The sequence below is a fragment of the Orcinus orca genome, chromosome X (genome assembly GCF_937001465.1).
Source record: "Orcinus orca chromosome X, mOrcOrc1.1, whole genome shotgun sequence".
In the NCBI taxonomy this organism is placed as follows: Eukaryota; Metazoa; Chordata; class Mammalia; order Artiodactyla; family Delphinidae; genus Orcinus; species Orcinus orca.
In genome coordinates, this window is record NC_064580.1 from 16,770,915 (window position 1) to 16,795,688 (window position 24,774).

Below are 24,774 nucleotides of genomic sequence, written 5' to 3' on the forward strand. Positions count from 1 at the left end.
AAACAAAAGTCCAAGACCAGATGGCGTCACAGGTGAATTCTATCAAACATTTAGAGAAGAGTTAACAGCTATCCTTGCGAAACTCTTCCAAAAAACTGCAGAGAAAGGAACTCTGCTCATTCTATGAGGCAACCATCACCTGGATACCAAAACCAGACAAAGATACCACAAGAAAAAAAAAATTACAGGCCAATATCACTGATGAACACAGATGCAGAAATACTCAACAAAATACTACCAAACCAAATCCAACAATACATTAAAAGGATCATACACTATGACCAAGTGGGACTAATCCCAGGGATGCAAGGATTCCTCAATATCCTCAAATCAATCAGTGTGATACACCACATTAACAAACTGAAGAATATACGGCTTCAAGATGGCAGAAGAGTAAGACGCGGAGATCCCTGTCCTCCCCACAAATACATCAGAAATACATCTATGTGTGGAACAACTCCTACAGAACACCTACTGAACACTGGCAGAAGACCTCAGACCTCCCAAAAGGCAAGAAACTCCCCACGTACCTGGGTAGGGCAAAAGAAAAAAGAAAAAACAGAGAAAAAAGAATAGGGATGGGACCTGCACCAGTGGGAGGGAGCTGTGAAGGGGGAAAGGTTTCCACACACTAGGAAGGCCCTTCGTGGGCGGTAACTGTGGGTGGCGGAGGGGGAAGCTTTGGAGCCACGGAGGAGAGCACAGCAACAGGGGTGCGGAGGGCAAAACAGGGAGATTCCCGCACAGAGGATCGGTGCCAACCGGCACTCACCAGCCCTGCTCACCCGCTGGGGCGGGCAGGGAGCTGAGCCTCGGGCTTCGGAGGTCGGATCCCAGGGAGAGGACTGGGGTTGGCGGCGTGAACACATCCTGAAGGGGGCTAGTGCGCCACAGCTAGCCGGGAGGGAGTCCGGGAAAAAGTCTGGAGCTGCCAAAGAGGCAAGAGACTTTTTCTTGCCTCTTTGTTTCCTGGTGCGCGAGGAGAGGGGATTCAGAGCGCAGCTTAAAGGAGCTCCAGAGACGGGCGCGAGCCGCGGCTATGAGCACCGACCCCAGAGACGGGCATGAGACGCTAAGGCTGCTGCTGCCACCACCAAGAAGCCTGTGTGCGAGCACAGGTCACTCTCCACACCTCCCCTCCCGGGAGCCTGTGCAGCCCGCCACTGCCAGGGTCCCGTGATCCAGGGACAACTCCCCCGGGAGAACGCACAGCGCACCTCAGGCTGGTGCAACATCACGCCGGCCTCTGCCGCTGCAGGCTCGCCCCGCACTACGAGCCCCTCCCTCCCACCGGCCTGAGTGAGCCAGAGCCCCCGAAGCAGCTGCCCCGTTAACCCCATCTTGTCGGAACAAAGAACAGATGCCCTCAGGTGACCTACATGCAGAGGCGGGGCCAAACCCAAAGCTGAACCCCAGGCGCTGTGCAAACAAAGGAGAGAAAGGGAAATCTCTCCCAGCAGCCTCAGGAGCAGCGGATTAAATCTCCACAATCAACTTGATGTACCCTGCATCTGTGGAATACATGAATAGACAACGAATCATCCCAAATTGAGGAGGTGGACTTTGGGAACAACGATATATATATATTTTTCCCTTTTTCTCTTTTTGTGAGTGTGTATATGTATGCTTCTGTGTGTGATTTTGTCTGTATAGCTTTGCTTTTACCATTTGTCCTAGGGTTCTGTCGGTCCATTTTTGTTTGTTTGTTTTTTAGTACAGTTTTTAGCACTTGTTATCATTGGTGGATTTGTTTTTTGGTTTGGTTGCTCTCTTCTTTCTTTTTTTCATTACCTAAAATTTTTTTTTACTAATTATTTTTTATTTTAATAACTTTATTTTATTTTATTTTATTTTACTTTATCTTCTTCTTTCGTTCTTTCATTTTTTTCCTCCCTTTTATTCTGAGCTGTGTGGAGAACAGGCTCTTGGTGCTCCAGCAAGGTGTCAAGGGCTGTGCCTCTGAGGTGGGAGAGCCAAGTTCAGGACAGTGGTCCACAAAAGACCTCCCAGCTCCACGTAATATCAAATGGTGAAAATCTCTGAGAGATCTCCGTCTCAACGCCAACACCCAGATTCACTCAACGAACAGCAAGCTACAGTGCTGGACACCCTATGCCAAACAACTAGCAAGACAGGAACACAGCCCCATCCATTACCAGAGAGGCTGCCTAAAATCATAATAAGGCCACAGGCACCCCAAAACACAACACCAGACGTGGACCTGCCCACCAGAAAGACAAGATCCAACCTCATCCACCAGAACACAGGCACTAGTCCCCTCCACCAGGAAGCCTACACAACCCACTGAACCAACCTTAGCCACTGGGGACAGACACCTAAAACAACAGGAACTACGAACCTGCAGCATGCAAAAAGGAGACCCCAAACACAGTAAGATAAGCAAAATAAGAAGACAGAGAAACACACAGCAGATGAAGGAGCAAGATAAAAACCCACCAGACCTAACAAATGAAGAGGAAATAGGCAGTGTACCTGAAAAAGAATTCAGAATAATGATAGTAAAGATGATCCAAAATCTTGGAAACAGAATGGAGAAAATGCAAGAAACATTTAACAAGGACTTAGAAGAACTAAAGAGGAAACAAGCAACGATGAACAACACAATAAATGAAATGAAAAATACTCTAGAAGGGATGAATAGCAGAATAACTGAGGCAGAAGAACGGAAAAGTGACCTGGAAGATAAAATAGTGGAAATAACTACTGCAGACCAGAATAAAGAAAAAAGAATGAAAAGAACTGAGGACAGTCTCAGAGACCTCTGGGACAACACTAAACACACCAACATTCGAATCATAGGGGTCCCAGAAGAAGAGAAAAAGAAAGGGACTGAGAAAATATTTGAAGAGATTATAGTTGAAAACTTCCCTAATATGGGAAAGGAAATAGTTTATCATAGTCCAGGAAGCACAGAGAGTCCCATACAAGATAAATCCAAGAAGAAACACGCCAAGACACATATTAATCAAACTATCAAAAATTACATACAAAGAAGAATATTAAAAGCAGCAAGGGAAAAACAACAAATAACACACAAGGGAATCCCCATAAGATTAACAGCTGATCTTTCAGCAGAAACTCTGCAAGCCAGAAGGGACTGGCAGGACATATTGAAAGTGTTGAAGGAGAAAAACCTGCAACCAAGATTACTCTACCCAGCAAGGATCTCATTCACATTTGACCTTTACAGACAAGCAAAAGCTAAGAGAATTCAGCACCACCAAACCGGCTTTACAACAAATGCTAAAGGAACATCTCTAGGCAGGAAACACAAGAGAAGGAAAAGACCTACAATAACAAACCCAAAACAATTAAGAAAAATGGAATAGGAACATACATATCAATAATTACCTTAAATGTAAATGGATTAAATGCTCCAACCAAAAGACACAGATTGGCTGAATGGATACAAAAACAAGACCCATGTATATGCTATCTACAAGAGACCCACTTCAGACCTAGGGACACATACAGACTGAAAGTGAGGGGATGGAAAAAGATACTCCATGCAAATGGAAACCAAAAGAAAGCTGGAGTAGCAATTCTCATATCAGACAAAATAGACTTTAAAACAAAGACTATTACAAGAGACAAGGATGGACATTACATAATGATTAAGGGATCAATCCAAGAAGAAGATATAACAATTGTAAATTTTGATGCACCCAACATAGGAGCACCTCAATACATAAGGCAAATGCTAACAGCCATAAAAGGGGATACTGACAGGAACACAAACACAGTAATGGGCTTTAACACCCCACTTTCACCAACGGACAGACCATCCAAAATGGAAATAAATAAGGAAACACAAGATTTAAATGATACATTAAACAAGATGGACTTAATTGATATTTATAGGACATTCCATCCAAAACAACAGAATACACAGTCTTCAAAAGTGCTCATGAAACAGTCTCCACGACAGATCATATTGTGGGTCAGAAAATGAAGCCTTGGTAAATTTAAGAAAATTGAAATTGTATCAAGTATGTTTTCGGACCACAACGCTATGAGACTAGATATCAATTACAGGAAAACATCTGTAAAATATACAAACACATGGAGGCTAAACAATACACTACTTAATAACCAAGAGATCACTGAAGAAATCAAAGAGGACATCAAAAAATACCTAGAAATGACAATGAAAACACAACGACCCAAAACCTATGGGATGCAGCAAAAGCAGTTCTAAGAAGGAAGTTTATAGCAATACAATCCTACCTTAAGAAACAAGAAACATCTCAAATAAACAACCTAACCTTACACCTAAAGCAATTAGAGAAAGAAGAACAAAAAACCCCCAAAGTTAGCAGAAGGAAAGAAATCATAAAGATCAGATCAGAAATAAACGAAAAAGAAATGAAGGAAACGATAGCAAAGATCAGTAAAACTAAAAGCTGGTTCTTTGAGAAGATAAACAAAATTGATAAACCATTAGCCAGACTTATCAAAAAAAAGGGAGAAGACTCAAATCAACAGAATTAGAAATGAAAAAGGAGAAGTAACAACTGACACTGCAGAAATACAAAGGATCATGAGAGATTACTACAAGCAACTATATGCCAATGAAATGGACAACCTGGAAGAAATGGACAAATTCTTAGAAATGAACAAACTTCCGAGACTGAACCAGGAAGAAATAGAAAATATGAACAGACCAAACACAACCACTGAAATTGAAACTGTGATTAAAAATCTTCCAACAAACAAAAGCCCAGGACCCGATGGCTTCGCAGGCAAATTCTATCAAACATTTATAGAAGAGCTAACACCTATCCTTCTCAAACTCTTCCAAAATGTAGCAGAGGGAGGAACACTCCCAGACTCCTTCTATGAGGCCACCGTCACCCTCATACCAAAACCAAAGATGTCACAAAGAAAGAAAACTACAGGCCAATATCACCGATGAACATAGATGCAAAAATCCTCCACAAAATACTAGCAAACAGAATCCAACAGCACATTAAAAGGACCCATTTATGATAAAACCCTCCAGAAAGTAGGCATAGAGGGAACTTACCTCAATATAATAAAGGCCATATATGACAAACCCACAGCCAACATCGTCCTCAATGGTGAAAAACTGAAAGCATTTCCACGAAGATCAGGAACAAGACAAGGTTGCCCACTCTCACCACTATTATTCAACATAGTTTTGGAAGTTCCAGCCACAGCAATCAGAGAAGAAAAAGAAATAAAAGGAATCCAAATCGGAAAAGAAAAAGTAAAGCTGTCACTGCAGATGACATGATACTATACACAGAGAATCCTAAAGATGCTACCAGAAAACTACTAGAGCTAATCAATGAATTTGGTAAAGTAGCAGGATACAAAATTAATGCACAGAAATCTCTGGCATTCCTATACACTAAGGATGAAAAATCTGAAAGTGAAATCAAGAAAACACTCCCATTTACCACTGCAACGAAAAGAATAAAATATCTAGGAATAAACCTACCTAAGGAGACAAAAGACCTGTATGCAGAAAAGTATAAGACACTGATGAAAGAAATTAAAGATGATACCAACAGATGGAGAGATATACCATGTTCTTGGATTGGAAGAATCAACATTGTGAAAATGACTCTACTACCCAAAGCAATCTACAAATTCAATGCAATCCTTATCAAACTACCAATGGCATTTTTCACAGAACTAGAACAAAAAGTTTCACAATTTGTATGGAAACACAAAAGACCTCAAATAGCCAAAGCAATCTTGAGAAAGAAAAACGGAGCTGGAGGAATCATGCTCCCTGACTTCTGACTACGAAGCTACATTAATCAAGACAGTACGGTACTGGCACGAAAACAGAAATATAGATCAATGGAACAGGATAGAAAGCCCAGAGATAAACCCACGCACCTATGGTCAACTAATGTACGACAAACGAGTCAGGAACATACAATGGAGAAAAGACAATCTCTTCAATAAGTGGTGCTGGGAAAACTGGACAGCTACATGTAAAGGCATGAAATTAGAACATACTCTAACACCATACACAAAAATAAACAAAATGGATCAAAGACCTAAATGTACGGCTAGACACAATAAAACTCTTAGAGGAAAACAGAGGCAGAACACTCTGACATAAATCTAAGCAATATGTTTTTTGAACCACCTCCTAGAGTACTGAAAATAAAAACAAAAATAAACAAATGGGACCGAATTAAACTTAAAGGCTTCTGTACAGCAAAGGAAACCATATTCAAAATGAAAAGACAACCCACAGAATGGGAGAAAATATCTGCAAACAAAGCGACAGACAAGGGATTAATCTCCACAATATACAAACAGCTCATGCAGCTCTATGTCAAAAAAAAAAAACCAATCAGAAAATGGGCAGAAGATCTAAATAGACATTTCTCCAAAGAAGATATACAGATGGCCAAAAACCACGTGACAAGATGCTCAACATCACTAATTTTCAGAGAAATGCAAATCAAAACTACAATGAGATATATCACCTCAGACTGGTCAGAGTGGCCATCATCAAAAGGTCTACAAACAATAAATGCTGGAGAGGGTGTGGAGAAAAGGGAACCCTCCTACATTGTTGGTAGGAATGTAAACTGGTAAAACCACTATGGAGAAGAGTATGGAGATTCCTTAAAAACCTAAAAATAGAACTACCATATGATCCAGCAATCCCACTCCTGGGCATATATCCGGAGAAAACCATAATTCAAAAAGATACACACACCCCAGTGTTCACTGCAGCACTATTTACAATGGTCAAGACATGGAAGCAACCTAAATGTCCACTGACAGACGAATGGATAAAGAAGATGTGGTAGTGGGCTCCCCTGGTGGCACAATGGTTAAGAATCCACCTGCCAATGCAGGGGACACGGGTTTGAGCCTTGGTCCTGGAAGATCCCACATGCCGCAGAGCAACTAAGCCCGTGCACCACAACTACTGAGCCTGCACTCTAGAGCCCGTGTGCCACAACTACTGAAGCCCTCGTGCCTAGAGTCCGTGCTCCTCAACAAGAGAAGCCACCACAATGAGAAGCCTGCGCACCTCAACAAAGAGTAGGCCCTGCTCGTTGCAACTAGAGAAAGCCCTTGCACAGCAACGAAGACCCAATGCAGCCAAAAATTAAAAAGATGTGGTACATATATACAATGGAATGTTACCGTGCCATGAAAAATAATGAAATAATGCCATTTGCAGCAACATGGATGGACCTAGAGATCATCATACTAAGTGAGGAAAGAGAAAGGCAAACAGCATATGGTATCACTCATATGTGGAATCTAATTTTTAAAAATGATACAAATGAACTTTTTTACAAAACAGAAACAGACTCACAGATCTTGAAATCAAACTTACGGTTACAAAAGGGGAAACGTGGGGGAAATGATTAATTAAGAGATTGGGATTAACATATACACGCTACTATATCTATAAAACAGATAACCAACAAGGACATACTGTATAGCACAGGAAACTCTACTCAATATTCTGTGATAACTGATGTGAGAAAAGAATCTGAAAAAGAATTGATATATGTATATGTATAACTGAATCACTTTGCTGTACACCTAAAATTAATACAACATTGTAAATCAACTATACTTCAATAAAATTTTTTAAAAAACAGGACAGATTGATATTGCCACTCAAAAAAAAATTCCAAGTAACTCACGTTCAATTGTAAAAACACCTCAAACCCAAAGTTGACCTTTTTGTCCGACATGTGTCACTCGGGCCAACTGACTGAGTTTGCTTGCAGAATTTCTACCACAATATTTGACCAGCTTACTTTTAGAACTTTTAAGACACTAAGTTAGTAGATTATAAATATGATATAGTAGATTATAAATATGATAAATATGATAAAATGTCAGATTGGAATTTTTATTATATATGCAGAATTGAGGGTTTTTTTTCCCTAAAGGGACTATAAATTTCCTAAAAGCTTTAATCATCACAGCAGTCACTTGCTCTGCCATTTACAAAACACTTCCATAGACATCTTGGTTGAATTTTAGAACCACCCTGTGAGGCAGGCAGCATTGGTAACTGGCTCTACTTTGCAGGTGGGGAAATGAAGCAGAGAGAGTAACAGATTCGCCCAAGGTCCCATAGCTAGGGCATGGCAGAGTCCTGTGCTGCCCAGGGCCCAGATGACACTTACTACTTATTGGACTCACTTTCTGAAATTGAGCCACCAAGGGGAGGGAAGGGCAAAACAGTTTATTTATCAATCTTAGGCAAACAGATCACAGAAAAAAAGGAAGAGGTCAAATTCAGATTTTCATTGACAAATGCACCCTGTGCTCTAATTACCTTCTAGTTCCCTCTGACGTAGGCCAGTCTCAGGGGAAAAGCCTGCATAAACTAAACCATCCTCCTTGACCTTGGACGCCACATACACCCTCTACCTATCTTGGCTGGACAAACCTTAAGAAGTGATACGCCATCAGGGACTGCAAAAAGCCAAGGTTAAAATCTATTCTTAGCAGGAAAGTATCTGAATTTAAAAGCAAAGTGTCCTTCAAACAAACAATTTAAGAATAAATTATAATGATCTCACTACATGTTTATATAAAACAAGAAAGACGGATGATGTATAGGATTTTAGTTCATTAAAAACTTTTGAACATTATTTTATTGAAATGTCTTAAAAGGAGTAAGTAAAACTTACTAAGTTTTACTTAGTAAGTAAAGTAAACTTTTACTTAGTAAGTAAGTAAACTTTCTACTGTGGTTTAAAAGTATCTGATTTCCGGGCTTCCCTGGTGGCGCAGTGGTTGAGAGTCCACCTGCCGATGCAGGGGACACGGGTCTGTGCCCCGGTCCGGGAAGATCCCACATGCTGCGGAGCGGCTGGGCCTGTGAGCCATGGCCGCTGAGCCGGCGCGCCGGAGCCTGTGCTCCGCAACGGGAGAGGCCACAACAGTGAGAGCCCCGCGTACCGCAAAAAAAAAAAAAAGGAAAAAAAAAGTATCTGATTTCCAAAGCAAAGCATTCGTCAGTGAAACGATATGATGGCAAATGACTTACCATATAGTAATCCTGAGACCGTACTGGCTCATGCCGGTCCTTAAATATATTCCAGGTTATCTGTAAGCCTATCTTGCTCCCAGTGGAAAATAAGAAATAATGAATATAAGTAAGGTTGGCTGTGCCTAAATGAAAACAACTAGATTTTAGAACAATTTTCCTACTACAGACATTGTAAAAAAAAAAAAAATCTGATTGGATTTATGGCAACACTGGCCATCTAAAAGCCACCTAAAAACAACAGAGCCCAGATTTACTGGACAGGAGGCACCTCTAGTAACTCCTACCAGAATTTAGATCTTACTTCATCCACTGCTGCTCAAGTCCAACATACTTGAGGGCAGGTCAATGGAAAGAATCTGTGAAGTGGAGGAGACAGCCTACGAATTCAGCATCAGGAAGTCAACAAATCCTTACCAAGTGCCACGTGGGATGGGTACTAGTTGCTTGGAGTATTAAGTTTCAACTGGGAGTGGGGTTGGGGGAGAGTGGGGACATCAGTGAACTATATCCTGTCCCCCATATTTTGCTTTCTAGTATCTTTTTTTTGGTAAGAATGACCTAAAAATAAATCATTTTTATACTTTATAAGTACGATTGAGATATGTCCATTTACCAGTTTTTTCAAAAGAAAGATGCCATATATAAGCAAACTATGTTTACTCACAGAGGTGAATGGATTCACTGGGCTTAATTTCAGACCACTCACAGTGAAATATCTGTGATATAAAGTATAGCATAATTTAAGTCACGTATATGTTGCTCTTCCAACTAACAAGAGAAAAAAAAATGTGTAGCATTATACTGCAAACTAGGGTGCATTCATCGCTTCAAATGGTAACAGTATCGTCATCATCATCCGTGATGTCACACTTCACAGTTTCGCCTCCGGGCTCCCTGGGAGCCTCTGACTATACTACCTCATACTTTCACCTTCGGCAGCTTCCTTCCACTCTTTTATAAAGGGAGCTGCTTTGACATGACTCTCTTTGGCAAACTTTTTGCGACATATTTCTTAAAGGCTTTTCTAAGCAGCAGCTAATGACCTCCTCTTCCAAAAGTTCTGTGTCATACATCACCTTCAAGATGTGGGCAGCTTTAGAGAAGGAGAACTTGATGTACTGCTACTGCACGCTGTGATGAGGGTAATGCTGACCTTTCCTGTTTATACTGGCAAAATTGTAGGAAATTTCTTAATTTGTTCTCTTAATCGTCTCATTAAAATGACCACCAGTCAACACAAGAGGACCCTTGGCTTTTACATCTACTTCAACGATACCCTCTTTCTTTTTAACAAAATCAACTGCTCCTTCAAGGTCATCACTAGGTGCCGGGCCTTTTGCTGAGTTTTCACCCATTCTGCGCTCTAAGCTTCCCAAGTGGTGTGTATCCCCACAGCCTGTGGAGGGCAACTGAGTTCATTTGGTGGTGGTGATGGTGGTGACTCATTGCTAGATATGGGGCCATTTTTCTTTCTCTTTAAGCCTTCTAATTTCCTTTTTCCCCCCCATGTACCCATTTCCTTTTTCTTAGGTGGTTCTTTGAGAATGAATATGCAGACCTTATGATCTGCATCAAGCATGCCTCACTAGCCACAGGCTTTACAAAAATTACTTAGCAAGAACAAGTATTTTGGATGCAAGGTTTTCATTCTCAGGACAGAGTACATGTTTTTTAATGAACCCACCCACCAAGTCTTGAAACTTTAGCCTTGTGAGATCCAACGACAATCCAATGGTCATTCTAAACATCAAAATGGTCTTTGCTCCCAGCTCACAACCAATTGTGAGGGATACACTGGAGGACAATCAAGCACCTTTATCATGTCAACCATCTCCTTTTGTTCCATTTATTCTATTTCTTTTGCCCCCCAACCGTAACAGTCACACAGAGTATCAGGTATGGACAGAACTGGTCTGATACAATGCAGCTGGCATTGAGGCTATTTTTGCTTACTGGTAAGCTTGGTAAGATGCAGAGATATGTTATTATATTCTGGTTACTACTGCTGCATGAAAAAATCACCTCAAAATTTAATGATACAAGTTCGAGTTCTGGTTCCAAGTTAAGATGGAATAAATACATCCCACCCTGTCTTCTCCATGAATGCAGCTATAAAAACTAGACAGAGTGGATGGAATAGCTATTTTAGGAGTGTGAAAAGTAAGTGGTAGCAAGCAGCCTGGAGAAGACGACTAGATTTCAGAGAACCACCAAATCGACAGCCAGTTCCACATTTTCCCCCAGTCTCCCCCAGCCTGGCCTAAAGGCAGCCTGAAACCCAGAACTGGGCGTTAGGTGCGGACACAGAGAGCATCAGGAGAAACCCTCTAGAAAAAGGCAGGAAAGGGGCCTCCTAATGCTCAGAGAGAGTGAGGGAATTCTCTACGTCTTCCTCTTCCTTGTCCTCTTGTACCCCCAGGCCCCCTGCAATCCCGCAGTGGTGACAGTAGAGACAGTCAGTGGCAGAGCGGGCCCACAGGTGCCTGGAACTCCGAGAGGGGAATCTTTTGCTCTAGTTGAAGGAGCTGTGGTCCCAAGGGTGGTGGCGGTGAATCTCCATTGCTTTTTTTTCTCCTTCTGAATGCCTGGCCTCAGACATGGGCCCAGTTGTGGGAAGTGTGAGGCCGAATGGAATAACTGGCCACAGGACTGAAAAGGCAGCCCCAGTTAACCAGAGAAATCACAAAGCTGAACAGCACTAAAAGGGCTTTGAAGTCAGAACTGACACCACAACTGAAACGGACCTTGGCAACTTGAAACAACTAGGCCGACTGCCTGCTAAAGCAAAAATATCAACAGACTCCATAGGATATAAACAAGGGCCAGAATCTCATAAAATAATATTCAAAATGCTCAGGATAGGCTCCTCAATTACTTGGCATTCAAAGACGCAGGAAAATGTCAACTCACATGAGAAAAGACAATGGACAGACTCCAATGACAAGATGACCCAGACATGAGAATTATCTGACAATGACTTTAAAGCAGTTATTATAAAAAGTCTCCAAGAACTGAGGGTAAACACTCCTGAAAAGAATGGAAAAAATAGAAAGTCTTAACAACTAAAGAGCCAAATGAAACTTTTAGGAACGAAAATTTTTATAAGCAAAAGAAAAAACTCACTAGAGGGGCTCACAAGAAGAATGGAGATGATAGAGGGTCAGTGAAATTAAAGACGGTTCAATGGAAATGATCCAGTCTGAACAACAGAAAAAAGACAAAGGGTTTAGGCCCAAATGCAGAAAGATCTCCTAGGGAGTTCCCTGGTGGCACAGTGGTTAGGAATCCGCCTGCCAATGCAGGGGACACGGGTTTGAGCCCAGGTCCGGGAAGATCCCACATGCCGCGGAGCAACTAAGCCCGTGCACCACAACTACTGAGCCTGTGCTCTAGAGCCCGTGCTCCGCAAATGAGAGAAGCCACCGCAATGAGAGGCCCATGCACTGCAACGAAGGGTAGCCCCCACTCGCCGCAAAAATAAATGAATAAATTTATTTTAATAAAAAAGAAAGATCTCCTAGAAATCAAGACCCTCTCCCAAAGACCCATAAACCAATAGGAAAAAAGGGGGGAGGGTTATAGATAGATAGCGCTCAGAAAAAAAGGGAAATTGCTCAACTTCGCTCAGAGTAAGAGAAATACAAACTAAAACTAATTGAGATATCATCCCTCAACCATCAGGTTAACAAGAGTCTAAAATATTGGCAACCTATTTTATTACTGAGGCTGTAAAGAAAGATAATGGTATAACCCACAGATAGGAATCTGACACTGTTTACCAAAATTACAGGTGCATTTATTCTTTAATTCACAAATACCACTTTGGGCTACCTAATCACAAATACACCCATACATGTATTAAATGGCCCATGTATGAAGTTATTCATCGCAGCTTAGTAGCAAAAAACTATACATCCAGGTGTCCCGTAAAAAAGGTATTGGTAGAATAAACAATGATACATCCACCCAATGAAGTACTATTCAGCTATAAAGAAGAATAAGGAAGATTCCCATATTCTGATTTGGAAAGGTGTCCTGGCTAAACTGTATTTGGTCTGGTACCTTTTAAGTAAGAAAGGGAGAATAAGAATGCCAGACAGTACATATTTTCGGCTCTGTGGGCCACACAGTCTCCACCATTGTAGCCCCAAAGTGGCCACAGGAGAATGGATGCGTTCCAATAAAACTTTAGTTACAAAATAAAGGCAGCCAGCTTGCAGGTTGTAGCTTGCTGACAACGGACATAAAGAAACACTGAAAGGATAAATAAGAAACTAAAAAAACTTAGAGGAAACAGCACAGATGGGATAAAAACAGATAAATTGGACTTCAAAATTAAAAACTCATGCATTAAAGAACAGCATCAAGAAAGTTAAAAGATAAATCACCGAACGGGAGAAAATATTTGCAAATCGTGTATCTGACAAGGGATTATGTCTCCAGATTATATAAAGGATTCTTACAGCTCAACAAGATGTCAAATAGCCCAACTGAAAAAAAGGACAAAGGATTTGAATAGACATTTCTGCAAAGATATACAAATGGTCAATAACCACATGAAAAGACATTCAACATCCTTAGTCATCAAGGAAATTCAAATCAAAACCAAAATGAGATAACACTTCAAACCTACTAGGATGGCTATAATTTAAAAAAGGAAGACAGAAAATAACAAGTGTTGGTGAGGATGTGGTGAAATTGGAACGCTCACACATTGCTGATGGGAATGTAAAATGGTGCAGCTGCTTTGGAAAATTTTTCTGGAAAGGAGTTCCTCAAAAGGTTAAATATAAGGTGGATGCAACCCAAGTGTCCATCAATGGATGAATGGATAAACAAAATGTGGTCTATCCATACAGCAGAATATTATTCAGCCTTAAAAAGGAAGGAAATTCTGACACATGCTACAACATGGATGAACTTTGAGGACATTATGCTAAATGAAAAAAGCCAGCCACACACACACCCAGAACACTGTACGATTCCACTTACAAAACGTACCTAGAGTAGTCAAACTCAGAGACAGAAAGTAGAATGGTGGTTACTGGTAGCTGGGGGAAGGGCAGAGTGGGGAATCGCGGTTTAATGGGTACAGAGTTCTCGTTTTGTAAGATGAAAGAGTTCTGGAGACTGGTTACACAACAATATGAATGTACCACACTACTGAAAGGCACACTTAGAAACAGTTAAGATGGTAAATTTTATGATGTGTTTCTTTATCACAATAAAAAACTTTTAAGAGAACATTAGAGTTACCATATGACCCAGAAATCCCACTGCTAGGTGTATACCCAAGAGAAATGCAAACACAAGTCCACACAAAAACTTGTAGCATTATTCACAACAGCCCAAACTGAAAATAACCCCATCAACGGAAGGATGGAAAAATACAATGTGGTGTATCCATACAACAAAATGCTATTCAGCAATAAGAAAGCAATGAAGTACCGATACATACCACAGCATGGGTGAACCTTGAAAACACATTAAGTGAAAGAAGACAGTCACAACGAACCAGCATTACACGGTTCCAATTATACTGAATAAACAAATCTCTAGAGACAGATAGTTGTTACTCCTGGCCCGGCTGGCAAACAGAAGCGATCATACTCTGAGGTGCTGTCGGCATTCACTTGTCTTTTTTGATCCACGTGCTGGGTTACATGGTGTGTACAGTTTGTGAAAAGTCACAGAGCAGTACACAAGGCTGTACCCTTTCCCGTATATATGCTATACCTCAATTAGAAGGAAAAACCAAGAGCTCATCACAAAGCGGGCTTTTGTGCCTTCTCACCTCCTTTCTGCAGCACAGGACCAGGAATGGAGTTAGCATGGATCTCCAACCTCAAAACTTAGGGGGAAAAATTTTTTTTAACCAACTGCAGAACTATAACACGACCCTACAACAGGATGATTGTCCAAAGGATGTGAGCCCCCAGTCTTTACTATTTCACAGAGCACATTTCCTTCCATACTGAGGTTCTGGTGTGTTTATTGCTGGGAGCAAAAGGAAGGCAAAGACATGGGGGACTGACATTTACTGAGCACTTACTAAGTTCAGGGCACTTGCTTGAATCTCTACCTAGAGGTTTGTTAAATGGGGGTCAGAGATGTTAAGTAAGTTATCCAGGGTCACACAGCCTATAAATGACAGGGCAGAAATTAAAACCTGATCCGTAAAGCCAATGTCCTTTCCCCTCTGCCACTCGTATTGCTGGGCGCAGTGGGATACAATGATGGAACACATGCTGGTAAAGTTTCATCACGGATCTGTTTTGTCAGTTTTTACTCCAGAAGGCAGAAAGGCAATTTGCCTAAAGGACAACCTGCATTTCATACACGTTCGTGGATGGTGAGATGAAAGAGAGGCAGCCATGGTCCTGCCAGCTAGACTCCAAGTCCTGGGAGTACTCATCCAGGGGCGAGACCCATCTCCTGGATGTTTAAAGCAAGGTGTCAGGCTTGGTTTATCCAAAGTCACCTGTGTCAAACTGAATTTGAGATGAATCACAGCCCTCAATGTAAAAGCTAAAACTATAAAGCTTTCAGAAGAACACGTAGAAGAGCAGCCTCAAAACCACAACCTGGACGTAGGCAAAGATTTCTCAGACAGGACACAGAAGGCAAACTTAACAGGAAAAGAGCCTAAATTAGATTTAATCAAAGTTAAAATTTTCTGCTCATCAAATGTCACAAGTAGATGAATAAGCAAGCCACAGTCTGGGAGCAAATGTTCACAAAATATACTTCCGACAAAGCACTTGAATCCGGAATACATAAAGAACTCTTCTAATTCAATAATAAGATGACAACCCAACTAAACGGGTAAATGGCTTGAACAGACATCTCACAAAGGAAGGTGTCTGCATGGCTAAACAGCACATGAAAAGGTGCTCAACATCACTGATCATCAGGGAAAGGTGACTTAAAACCATAATGAGAAACCACCACACCCCCCAACTAGCAGGGCCAAAACAGAAAAGCTCAGTAATACAAAGTGCTGGTGAGGGTAAGAAGCCACGGGAACTCTTGGTGCATCGGTGCTAGGAATATAAAATGGTACCACTTTGAAAAAAAGTTTAGAAGTTTCTTTAATAGTTTAACATACACCTACCCTTTGATCCAGCCATTCCACTCCGAGGTATTTACCCGAGAGGAATAAAAAACATTTGCCATTAAAAAGACCTACACACAAATGTTCACAGTAGCTTGATTTATAATAGCCCCAAACTGGGAACAACCCAAACGTCCTTCAACAGGAGAATGGCTAAACCAACTGTGATATATTCACGCAATGGAATAGTACTTGGCATTAAAAAGGAACAAGCTACTGGTAACAGCAACAGTACAGATGAATCTCAAAAAAGTCACGCTGAGTGAAGGAAGCCCGACACTGAAGAGTACACACTGCCTGAGTCCATTTACACAAAACTCTAGAAAAGGCAAATCTAATCTAAGCATAAGAGTCATCGCCCGGGGCCAGGAATGGGAGTGGAAAGGGGAATGAGTGGGAGGGGACATAAGGCAACTTTCTGGGCAGATAGAAACTATATTGTGATAGGATTTGCTTACCTAGGTTTAGCCGTTTCTCAAGGTTGTACAACTAAGATTTGTGCATTTCAATGTATATACATTTTTACACTAACAATGTTGAAACGTATAATCAAGTATGGGGTGGGGAGAGGTCAAGAAGAAATAAAGATGGCAGAATATTAATAATTGTTGAAGCTGCGTAATGCACATGCTTGAAATTTTCCATAATAAAAAAATTGAAGAAAAAAATCATTTACATCGAATGCTCCCGCTCTCCCCCTGCCCCTCCGTGTCCAGTTTTGCCTGGCCGCTGGGCTGCCCTCCCGCAGCCCCAGCTCCTGAGTGAACTCTGCTTCCTGCCAAGGTCTGCCGCTTGACTCCTTTCTGCTCTACAACTCCCCACCACCAACCAAGCCCCTATAACCGCCAGGCATTTTTGGCAAGCCCTGTCACACCCAATAGCTCAAAACCTGTTCAAGGGACTGGGAAACAACAAGCTTTCCAGCTTGCTTTTCAAGAGTTCAGTCCTCTCCCGCCTACACTGTCTGACCGGGATTTAAACAGCACCTATCTCAAAGCCTGATACTCAGAAGGCTTTAAAAGATAGTTTATGGTTTGTATTCCAAAAATACGTCTGTAAGTTGACGACTGGGAACTGAACATGCATTTTCCCGCATAACAAATAATATACAGCCAGTAATGCAGTGGTCCAGTCCACAAATATCTATCTACCCACTGTATGCACTCAAGGCTCCAACAGCAATGCCTCAATTCAATGCTACTGGTGCAATGCTTCTCTCATCAGTCAGTTCACGTGACTAAAAGTTGAGGAAAGTTCCAGGCTCAATGCTGAGTCAGTAGCAGTAAAAGTGGTTCAAAAGGAAGGAGGCTCAGGGAAGGGCCCCTCTGAGCAAGCCAGAAGCCACGTGCAGCAGAGGACAGCTGAGGTCCGGCCAGGGGCTCGTGTGCACGGGTCCCTGGATGTACAGTCATTGTTGCCTGAGCCGGCTGGCGGGGAGAGAGGAAAAGTGGGAGAAGGCTTCTGACTTACAGCCCCATCTTTAATCTCCTACTGCACTTGCTTGAAATAAAATCACATTTATATTATAGAAAATAAACATTATAGAACATGTGGACAAACAACAAGAACCAGTCTGCCCAGCACACAATCCAAACCACTGTTTCCATTCCAGTGTGGCCGGTGTGAGCTCTTCTAGTCTCTTCTATTAGATATGTACCACCCAGAAATGTGTCGTTAGGATGTATCTTATTTTTTAATAAAATCACAATCGCACTATGCCTGGCCACCATTTTCGCCTTGGTTTCTATAGGAAACCACATTCTGATTTCCTTTTGAGGGTGCCCAACAAATTTTGCTTCATCTCGACAGGAGAAACCAAGTGTCATCTGTGTCCACTGAGAGTCATTCTAAAAAGGAGCTGGATACATATTCCTAGGAAGCACTCAAAGTGTAGCAAAGAAAAGTGCATCTGGTTCCCTGCCATTGAAGAGTTCACTGTCTGGCAGAAGATCAACCATTAAATCAATAATTATTTAATCGCAATTGTGTTACTTGCTAGGAAAGAAAACCACAGTGTGTGTACAACTGACGGGGGGCGGGAGAAGTTCGTGAAGGCTTCTGTGAAGACCTGAGATGTGAAGGCTGAAGGAGCTTCGGGCAGAGGAGGACTGCCAGGTGGTGGAGGGTGCCAGGATACGGTGGCTTCTAAGCAGATGACATGGACTGGAATGCACCGAGATTGGCCCAACCTTGAAAGACCAGTTACAAAGCTGCTGACGGTAAGCTGGGTGAGAGAAGCCAATGCTTGGACCAAGATGGTGGCAGGCATTTCTAGCAGAATGCACAGCACGCTATATTAGTCAGGATGAGCTAGGCTGTGCTGACACATCAGACAAATCCCCCAAATTTCAGGGGCTTCACTGCCATCTTGAACACACAACCTTCAAGTTTGCCATGACAGAGGCAAACTTCCCTGGTAGAGAGAAGGGAAGCAGGTTTGAAAACCATTTGGAAGCAACAGGCTGGATTTGGCCATGAGGGACAGGGTGGAGTCAAGAATGACTCCTAGGTTTCTGACTTGAACTGCTAAATCGATGATTTCACTCATCAAAGTTTACTTACATAAGGGAAGGCAATGTCTAACTATTGCCCTTACATTCTGCTGGAAATATGGATAGATTTGGCCAGTCTCCTGACCATGTATAGGTGGCACACCAAACGTGCATTCTACGACCACCACAGCCATCTGTCCACAGGACTGTCTTCCTTGGAACTTCGTGCATTTTCCAGAATGGTGAGGAAAGGGTATGCACCAAATTATTAGAAGTCTTAAGACACCTTTAAGTCGCTCTCGCTCTCTCTTTTCTTTTCTAATATTTATTTATTTATTGGGCTGTGCCGGGTCTTAGCTGCAGCATGCGGAACCTTTTCAGTTGCAGCATGCGGGATCTAGTTCCCTGACCAGGGACTGAACCCGGTCCCCCTGCATTGGGAGTGTGGATTCTTAGCCACTGGACCACCGGGGAAGACCCTAAGTCTCTTTCTTAAGCAGGAGCCAAAGCACCTGTGGATTAAGCCCATTAAAGTCAGCTGAGAGATACATTCAGGCATTTCTAGCAGAACGCACAGCAAGCTGTATTAGTCAGGATGAGCTACGCGATGCTGCCACATCAGACAAATCCCCCAAATTCCAGGGGCTTAACTGCCATCTTGAACACACAACCTTCAAGTTTGCCACGACAGAGGCAAAGAGAGATGGAGGCGGCGTATCATCTAACTCTCAGTTGCTTTCAAAGTGACACTTGTTGATGCTGTTCACATTTCATTGGCCAGCACTCGTCAAAAGAACCCCAGCTAACTGCAAAGGAGATTAGGCAATGTGGAAGACTCTACGGAAGCCTGGTGGGCACGCTCTATGCCACACAACGCATCAAGCGAACGAAGAATCCATGAGTAACATCATAGAAGGTGAAGCGAGACACAACCCCCATGAAGGGCAGAGAATGGAACTAGAGCTGGTCTTATTTTAAACCATTATATATCCTTTTTTGTTGTAAAAATCCCAATCTTACTGTTGGATAAAAACTAACAGAATCACTCCAGTGTCATTTAATACAAAAGGAAAAAATTACCTAGCCTCCAAAACCAGCGAAACCAGGGAAGAAGCTAGAATGTCTCCTCCCATGGCTGGCATGAACCTGATGGCCCAAGCATTTCCATTCCATTTTCTTGGCCCACAGCAGCATAGTGAGGGGCCCCACGATTGGCATATATTTTTACCAGTGACAGTCCATTACATGAGATGACACATGACCTGACTTTCTCTTGGAAAGGCATGCCCTAGGAGACAACTTTCTAGCAGTTGGGCTATATTTTCATAACCCAAGTTGCACTCTCTTACCACTATAAAAACCACCCCCAGGGCTTCCCTGGTGGCGCAGTGGTTGAGGGTCCGCCTGCCGATGCAGGGGACACGGGTTCGTGCCCCAGTCCGGGAAGTTCCCACATGCCGCGGAGCGGCTGGGCCCGTGAGCCATGGCCGCTGAGCCTGCGCGTCCGGAGCCTGTGCTCCGCAACGGGAGAGGCCACAACAGCGAGAGGCCCGCGTAACGCAAAAAAGAAAAAAAAAAAAAAACACCCCCAAGTCTTAGGAGCCTGACTAAATAAAAGCTTCTCTCTTGCTTATGCAAAATCCAAAGTGGATGATCCTGGTCCTACAGCTATCCTCAAAAGAGTGGTTCAGGGATCCAGGTACCTTCCATCATGTGCTACTGCCATCTTCTACAGCCAGCCTCCAAGGGCCCCACGGAGACCACAGAAAGGGATGAGAGAGTACGAGAAGATCTACAGATATGCCAACGCCTTGGCCCAAAGTGATAGACGTGACTAATACTCACATTTCATTGGCCAGAACTAGTTATATGGCCCACATAGACTCAAAGGGTGCTGGAAAATGTAGTCCCTGCTTCCCAGCAACAACTAGGAGAATCAACCTCCTGACCACCTAGCTACCTCTGCCACTTTGTATCCTCCAAATGACTCTTGCCAGAAAAGGGGAATCATCAGGACAGAGCAAAGTCAAGTAACTAACCTGGAGACTGATGTCTTGGTCTTTTAATCAATGTTCAGGAAATGCAAGGATTTCTTGTTGCAGGTGGCAATACCTCCCAACGTTTAAAATCACTGTGAACATAGCTGAAGAAAAAAATCAGAAGCAGGGTCCCCGAGTCAGGAAAGTAGCAGGTATGTGAGGTTCAGAGAGGAGGGAGGGCAGGCAGTCAGGCACATCAGGTATGGGAAGCTCACCTGAGTCCCAGGTCCTGATCAAAGGGGCCGTTCTTGTCACTGGAGCAGTTAATAGCTAACTCAATAACCACAATAAATGTATTCAACTACAGCATCCTGGGAGAACAGTTTCTGTGGTCAAGATGTTTGGGAAAGCATGAGACAGAGTTACCCAGGTTTCCTTCCTGTAGGATGTCCGAGTTTTCCATACATTCACAAGCACTGAGAACCTCCAGGAGGGAGACACAGCACGCACCCGAGGAAGCAGAGGAGGCTGCTCTGTGCAAACACACCCAACACACACAGTACATTAGCTAAAGTCGTGACTATGAATTCTGTTCAAGTAGAGAAATGGGCACCTCAACAAAAGGCGCCAAGGCATATTCAGAAAAGGCGGTTTCTTCTAAAAAACAAAAAAAGAGAGAAATGTTTTGTTCTCCAACTCCTAGAAGTAACCAAGTGATTGACCCTCACTTGCTGAATTTGACAGCTTTACTGAATTTGAGACTCTCATCTTTGAGGATGGACGCTGGATGTTAAAAACAAACAAACAAACAAAAAACCCAAAAGAAACAAACAAAAAACCAGGTCCTTCTATGGGCCAAAGGCCCACAGAGATGAGCACCACCTCTGCTAAAAGTAAAAAGAACGTCCCTCAAAAAATTAAACATAGAATTACCGTTTGACACAGTAATTCCACGTCCCCGGTATACACCCAAAAATGTGAAAGCAGAGACTTGAACAGAAATTTATCCACCATGGTCATTACAGCATTATTCACCATAGCCTAAGACATCACGCTAAGTGAAATAAGTCAGTCACAGAAAGACAAATACTGTGTGATTCCACTCACATGAGGCATCTAGAGGAGTCAAATTCTAGAGACAGAGGGTAGCACAGTGGGTAGCAGGGGCTGGGGGAGTGAGGAATGGCAAGTTATTAACGAGTACAGAGATTCTGTTTGGGATGATGAAAAAGTTCTGGAAATGGATCGTGGGGATGACTGCACAGCAGTGCGACTGTACTTAATGACTGAAATCCACACTTAAAAATGGTTTCAACGGCAAATTTTATATTACGTACACTTTACCATAATTTTTTTTTTAAAAAAAAGCCAATGAGCTGCTCCTCAGCCCTCATGGCTTACGGCGGTTTTCTTTCACAACAGCGCCCACGTGCCCCCTTGCATGGGTTGATAGCTCTCCTGCAGCCCATCAAATCACCCAGGCACTGGTGACACATAACCTCCTATTCAGACCCACAAAGGACCACATAAAACTGCACAAGGAGATGGAAAACACGATCCAGCCCAGCCTTGACTCATTATGACAACAGGAGATGGGAAGTGCTTAAATTTCACATCTATGATCCCCCCCCCCCGCCCGAAACACACCTGGGACAGTTCAACAGTTCTTGGAGAGCAAGGTTGTAGAACTTCTACAAAAAAGCCAAAGTGACAGATTTATATCTTTTTGGTGGAGACACCAAAAAGCTGTGAATGGCAGAGATCAGGAAGCCGGGGTGGGGGCGTGGTGTCTGTTTAAATCCATGAACCGACTTCTTGGAGTTTCGTATATTGTTTGTCAAACCTATGAAAAGAACTTACTGGTTATGATGATGTACTGAAAAACGATTTATTCAAGACCAGGCCGAGGCCAACCAAAGGAGGTACATACTGCAGCTGAAAATTCTAGGCAATGAGGACCCAGAACGAAGGCTTGTTTTACACACACACACACACACACACACACACACACAGAGAAGCAAAGCCACTGCACGCCAATTTTCAGAGTTGGCACCAGCAGGCAGGAGGTTACAGCTGTGCCTAATGGCCAAATGGACATTTAACCATTCAGAGAAGAGTCTGTTCAAACTCCATTTTCAGCAGAGAATGAACAGAAGTCGAGAAAACCGAGTGGTTCCAGGTGAAATGGGCTCCTGAACAACTTTTCTAAAAAAGATGTTGTGCTGAAGAGTCTACTCTGAGTGGTCAGAAACATCCAGGGAGTGTTTTCAGAGGCCCAGCAGCCACTTGTTTAAACAAGCTTGTTAAACAGCTTCCAGCTGGGGAGGATTTGCTCTGCAGAAAACAGATCCCGGCAAAGAATGGATGGTAATAAAGCTAGCTTACCATCTCATCAGCACGGTGTGGCCGCCGCCATTTACCTTCTCACAAGCTTTTGGGGTTAGGGCAGGCATGTTACTCCTGTTTGACCAGTGGAGAAACCAAGGCACAGGGTCTCCCAGGTGAACTACTGTCCCACAATGCTTGTGAATATCACCCAAGTGCCAGAGGCTTGTCACATAGCTTCCAAAGGTTCGGTAAGGAAAACAGCCAAGCAACAATCAGTTCCACACCTGGAGGAACTCGTGCCAATCAAAAGTACTGATTTGAGGCTGGGTTCTTCTGGCACACTTATTACAGTGAGCTGAGTGTCCCGTTCCGGCAACGGAGGAGATCCTGAAGCCGGGAATGTTTGTGCACTACAGGATAAAATATATCTGTCACACTGGTAGTAGAGCACAGCCCCACTGTCAATCTGTGTTAAGTGTGCAAAAGAACACCGGGGCATTTCTAAGAGACGCCCCCTCCCCCCGTCCCCCATTGTAATAGACCATTACCCACCCTTGACTGCAAAATGGAATCATGTGGGAAGCATTCGACAATCCTGAGGCCTCAGATTCTGATATCATTGGTCTGGGATACAGTCTGGGCATTACGAGTTTGAAAAGCTCCCACAGGTGATTCTAACGTGTAGCCAGGGTTGGGACCCACAGGAGTGAGAAACTAACAGTTGAATAACTAGTGGAGGGCGGGGAACTCAGCCTCGACTGGGTTACAGGCTGTTTCTTGGATCATCTGACGTTTAAGAAAACTGAAGAATAAAGAACTATGAATGCCAGGGGCCTCTGTTTTCTTACCTGTAAAGGGTACAAGGCTACCTACTCTGCCCTCCCCAAAAGGTGGGGCGGTCCTGTAAAAAGAGTCAGCTGGTGCTAGTATGGGGAGGAAGAGATGGTGCTTCGGTGGCGTGGGCGAAGATAAGGAAAACTGGGAGGAATGGGGTGGGGGCGAAAGGGGACACCGCCTCACCTGCGTCGTAGAAGGCGTCGAGCACGGCTGTCTCCCCAAAGTCGAGCTCCCCGAAGGGCACGAAGGTGAGGTGGGCGCCCTCGGCCTCGCAGGCCCGCAGCAAGCACCGCCGCGCCCCCGCCTCGGGGCCGCCGGCCGCGCCACCCTGGGGGCTCTCGCTGCGCACGTACACGGCCCGCAGAGCCCGCCGCGGCCCGCCCCCGCCCTCGCCCTCGCCTCCAGCTCCAGCGGCCACGCCGGCCCCGCCGCGCCCTCGTCCCCCGGCGGCAGCGGGCACTGTGCGGACTCGGCCGCCACCCCAAGCTCCCCAGCCGGAGGAGCCCCGCCGCCGCTCTCCATGTGGCGTCCCTGCGCGCCATTCCTTGTCCCACCTCCGCGCGAGTGGCCGGCGGCGGTGGCACCTGCTCCTGCGACGCGGGAAGGGAGCTGGGGAAGCCAGCGCCCGCCGGTGGCCCCGCGACGGGCAGGCGACGGCGGGGCCCCTCGGCTACATGCAGAAGCTCCAGCCCCGCAGCCCCCGAGCGCCCTTTGAAGGCTCGGGAGGGAGGGGCGGGGTCTTCGGACGTCAGGGCGAGCGGAGGGCGGGGGGAGGTCCGGGAAGGGCGGCGGGGCAGGAGCCCGCCGGGCGCCCCCTGCCGCCTCCCCCGGGCAGCGCCCTAAGAAGGGCGGATTCACGAATTTCAGGGTTTTGCTGTTGTTGCCGTCCCTCCAGCCTTAGGAGTCCCATTTTTTTCCCTCAAAACAATTTGAGGCTTTTCAAGCAGAGTAAAAGCTCTTTCAAAGCGCCAGCTGGATGTA

At 43.9% G+C, this 24,774-nt stretch overlaps 1 protein-coding gene across 1 annotated transcript in view; it reads right to left on the reverse strand.

The window, feature by feature from the left end:
* MAP3K15 (mitogen-activated protein kinase kinase kinase 15) overlaps positions 1 to 24,524 on the reverse strand; it is a 147,942-nt gene extending 123,418 nt beyond the window's left edge. The window contains 2 exon segments of the mRNA XM_049704772.1: positions 23,977 to 24,210; positions 24,213 to 24,524. Of these exon segments, the coding sequence (XP_049560729.1) occupies positions 23,977 to 24,210; positions 24,213 to 24,315 (337 nt within the window). The 5' untranslated portion in view covers positions 24,316 to 24,524.
* Positions 24,525 to 24,774: the final 250 nt, after the last annotated feature.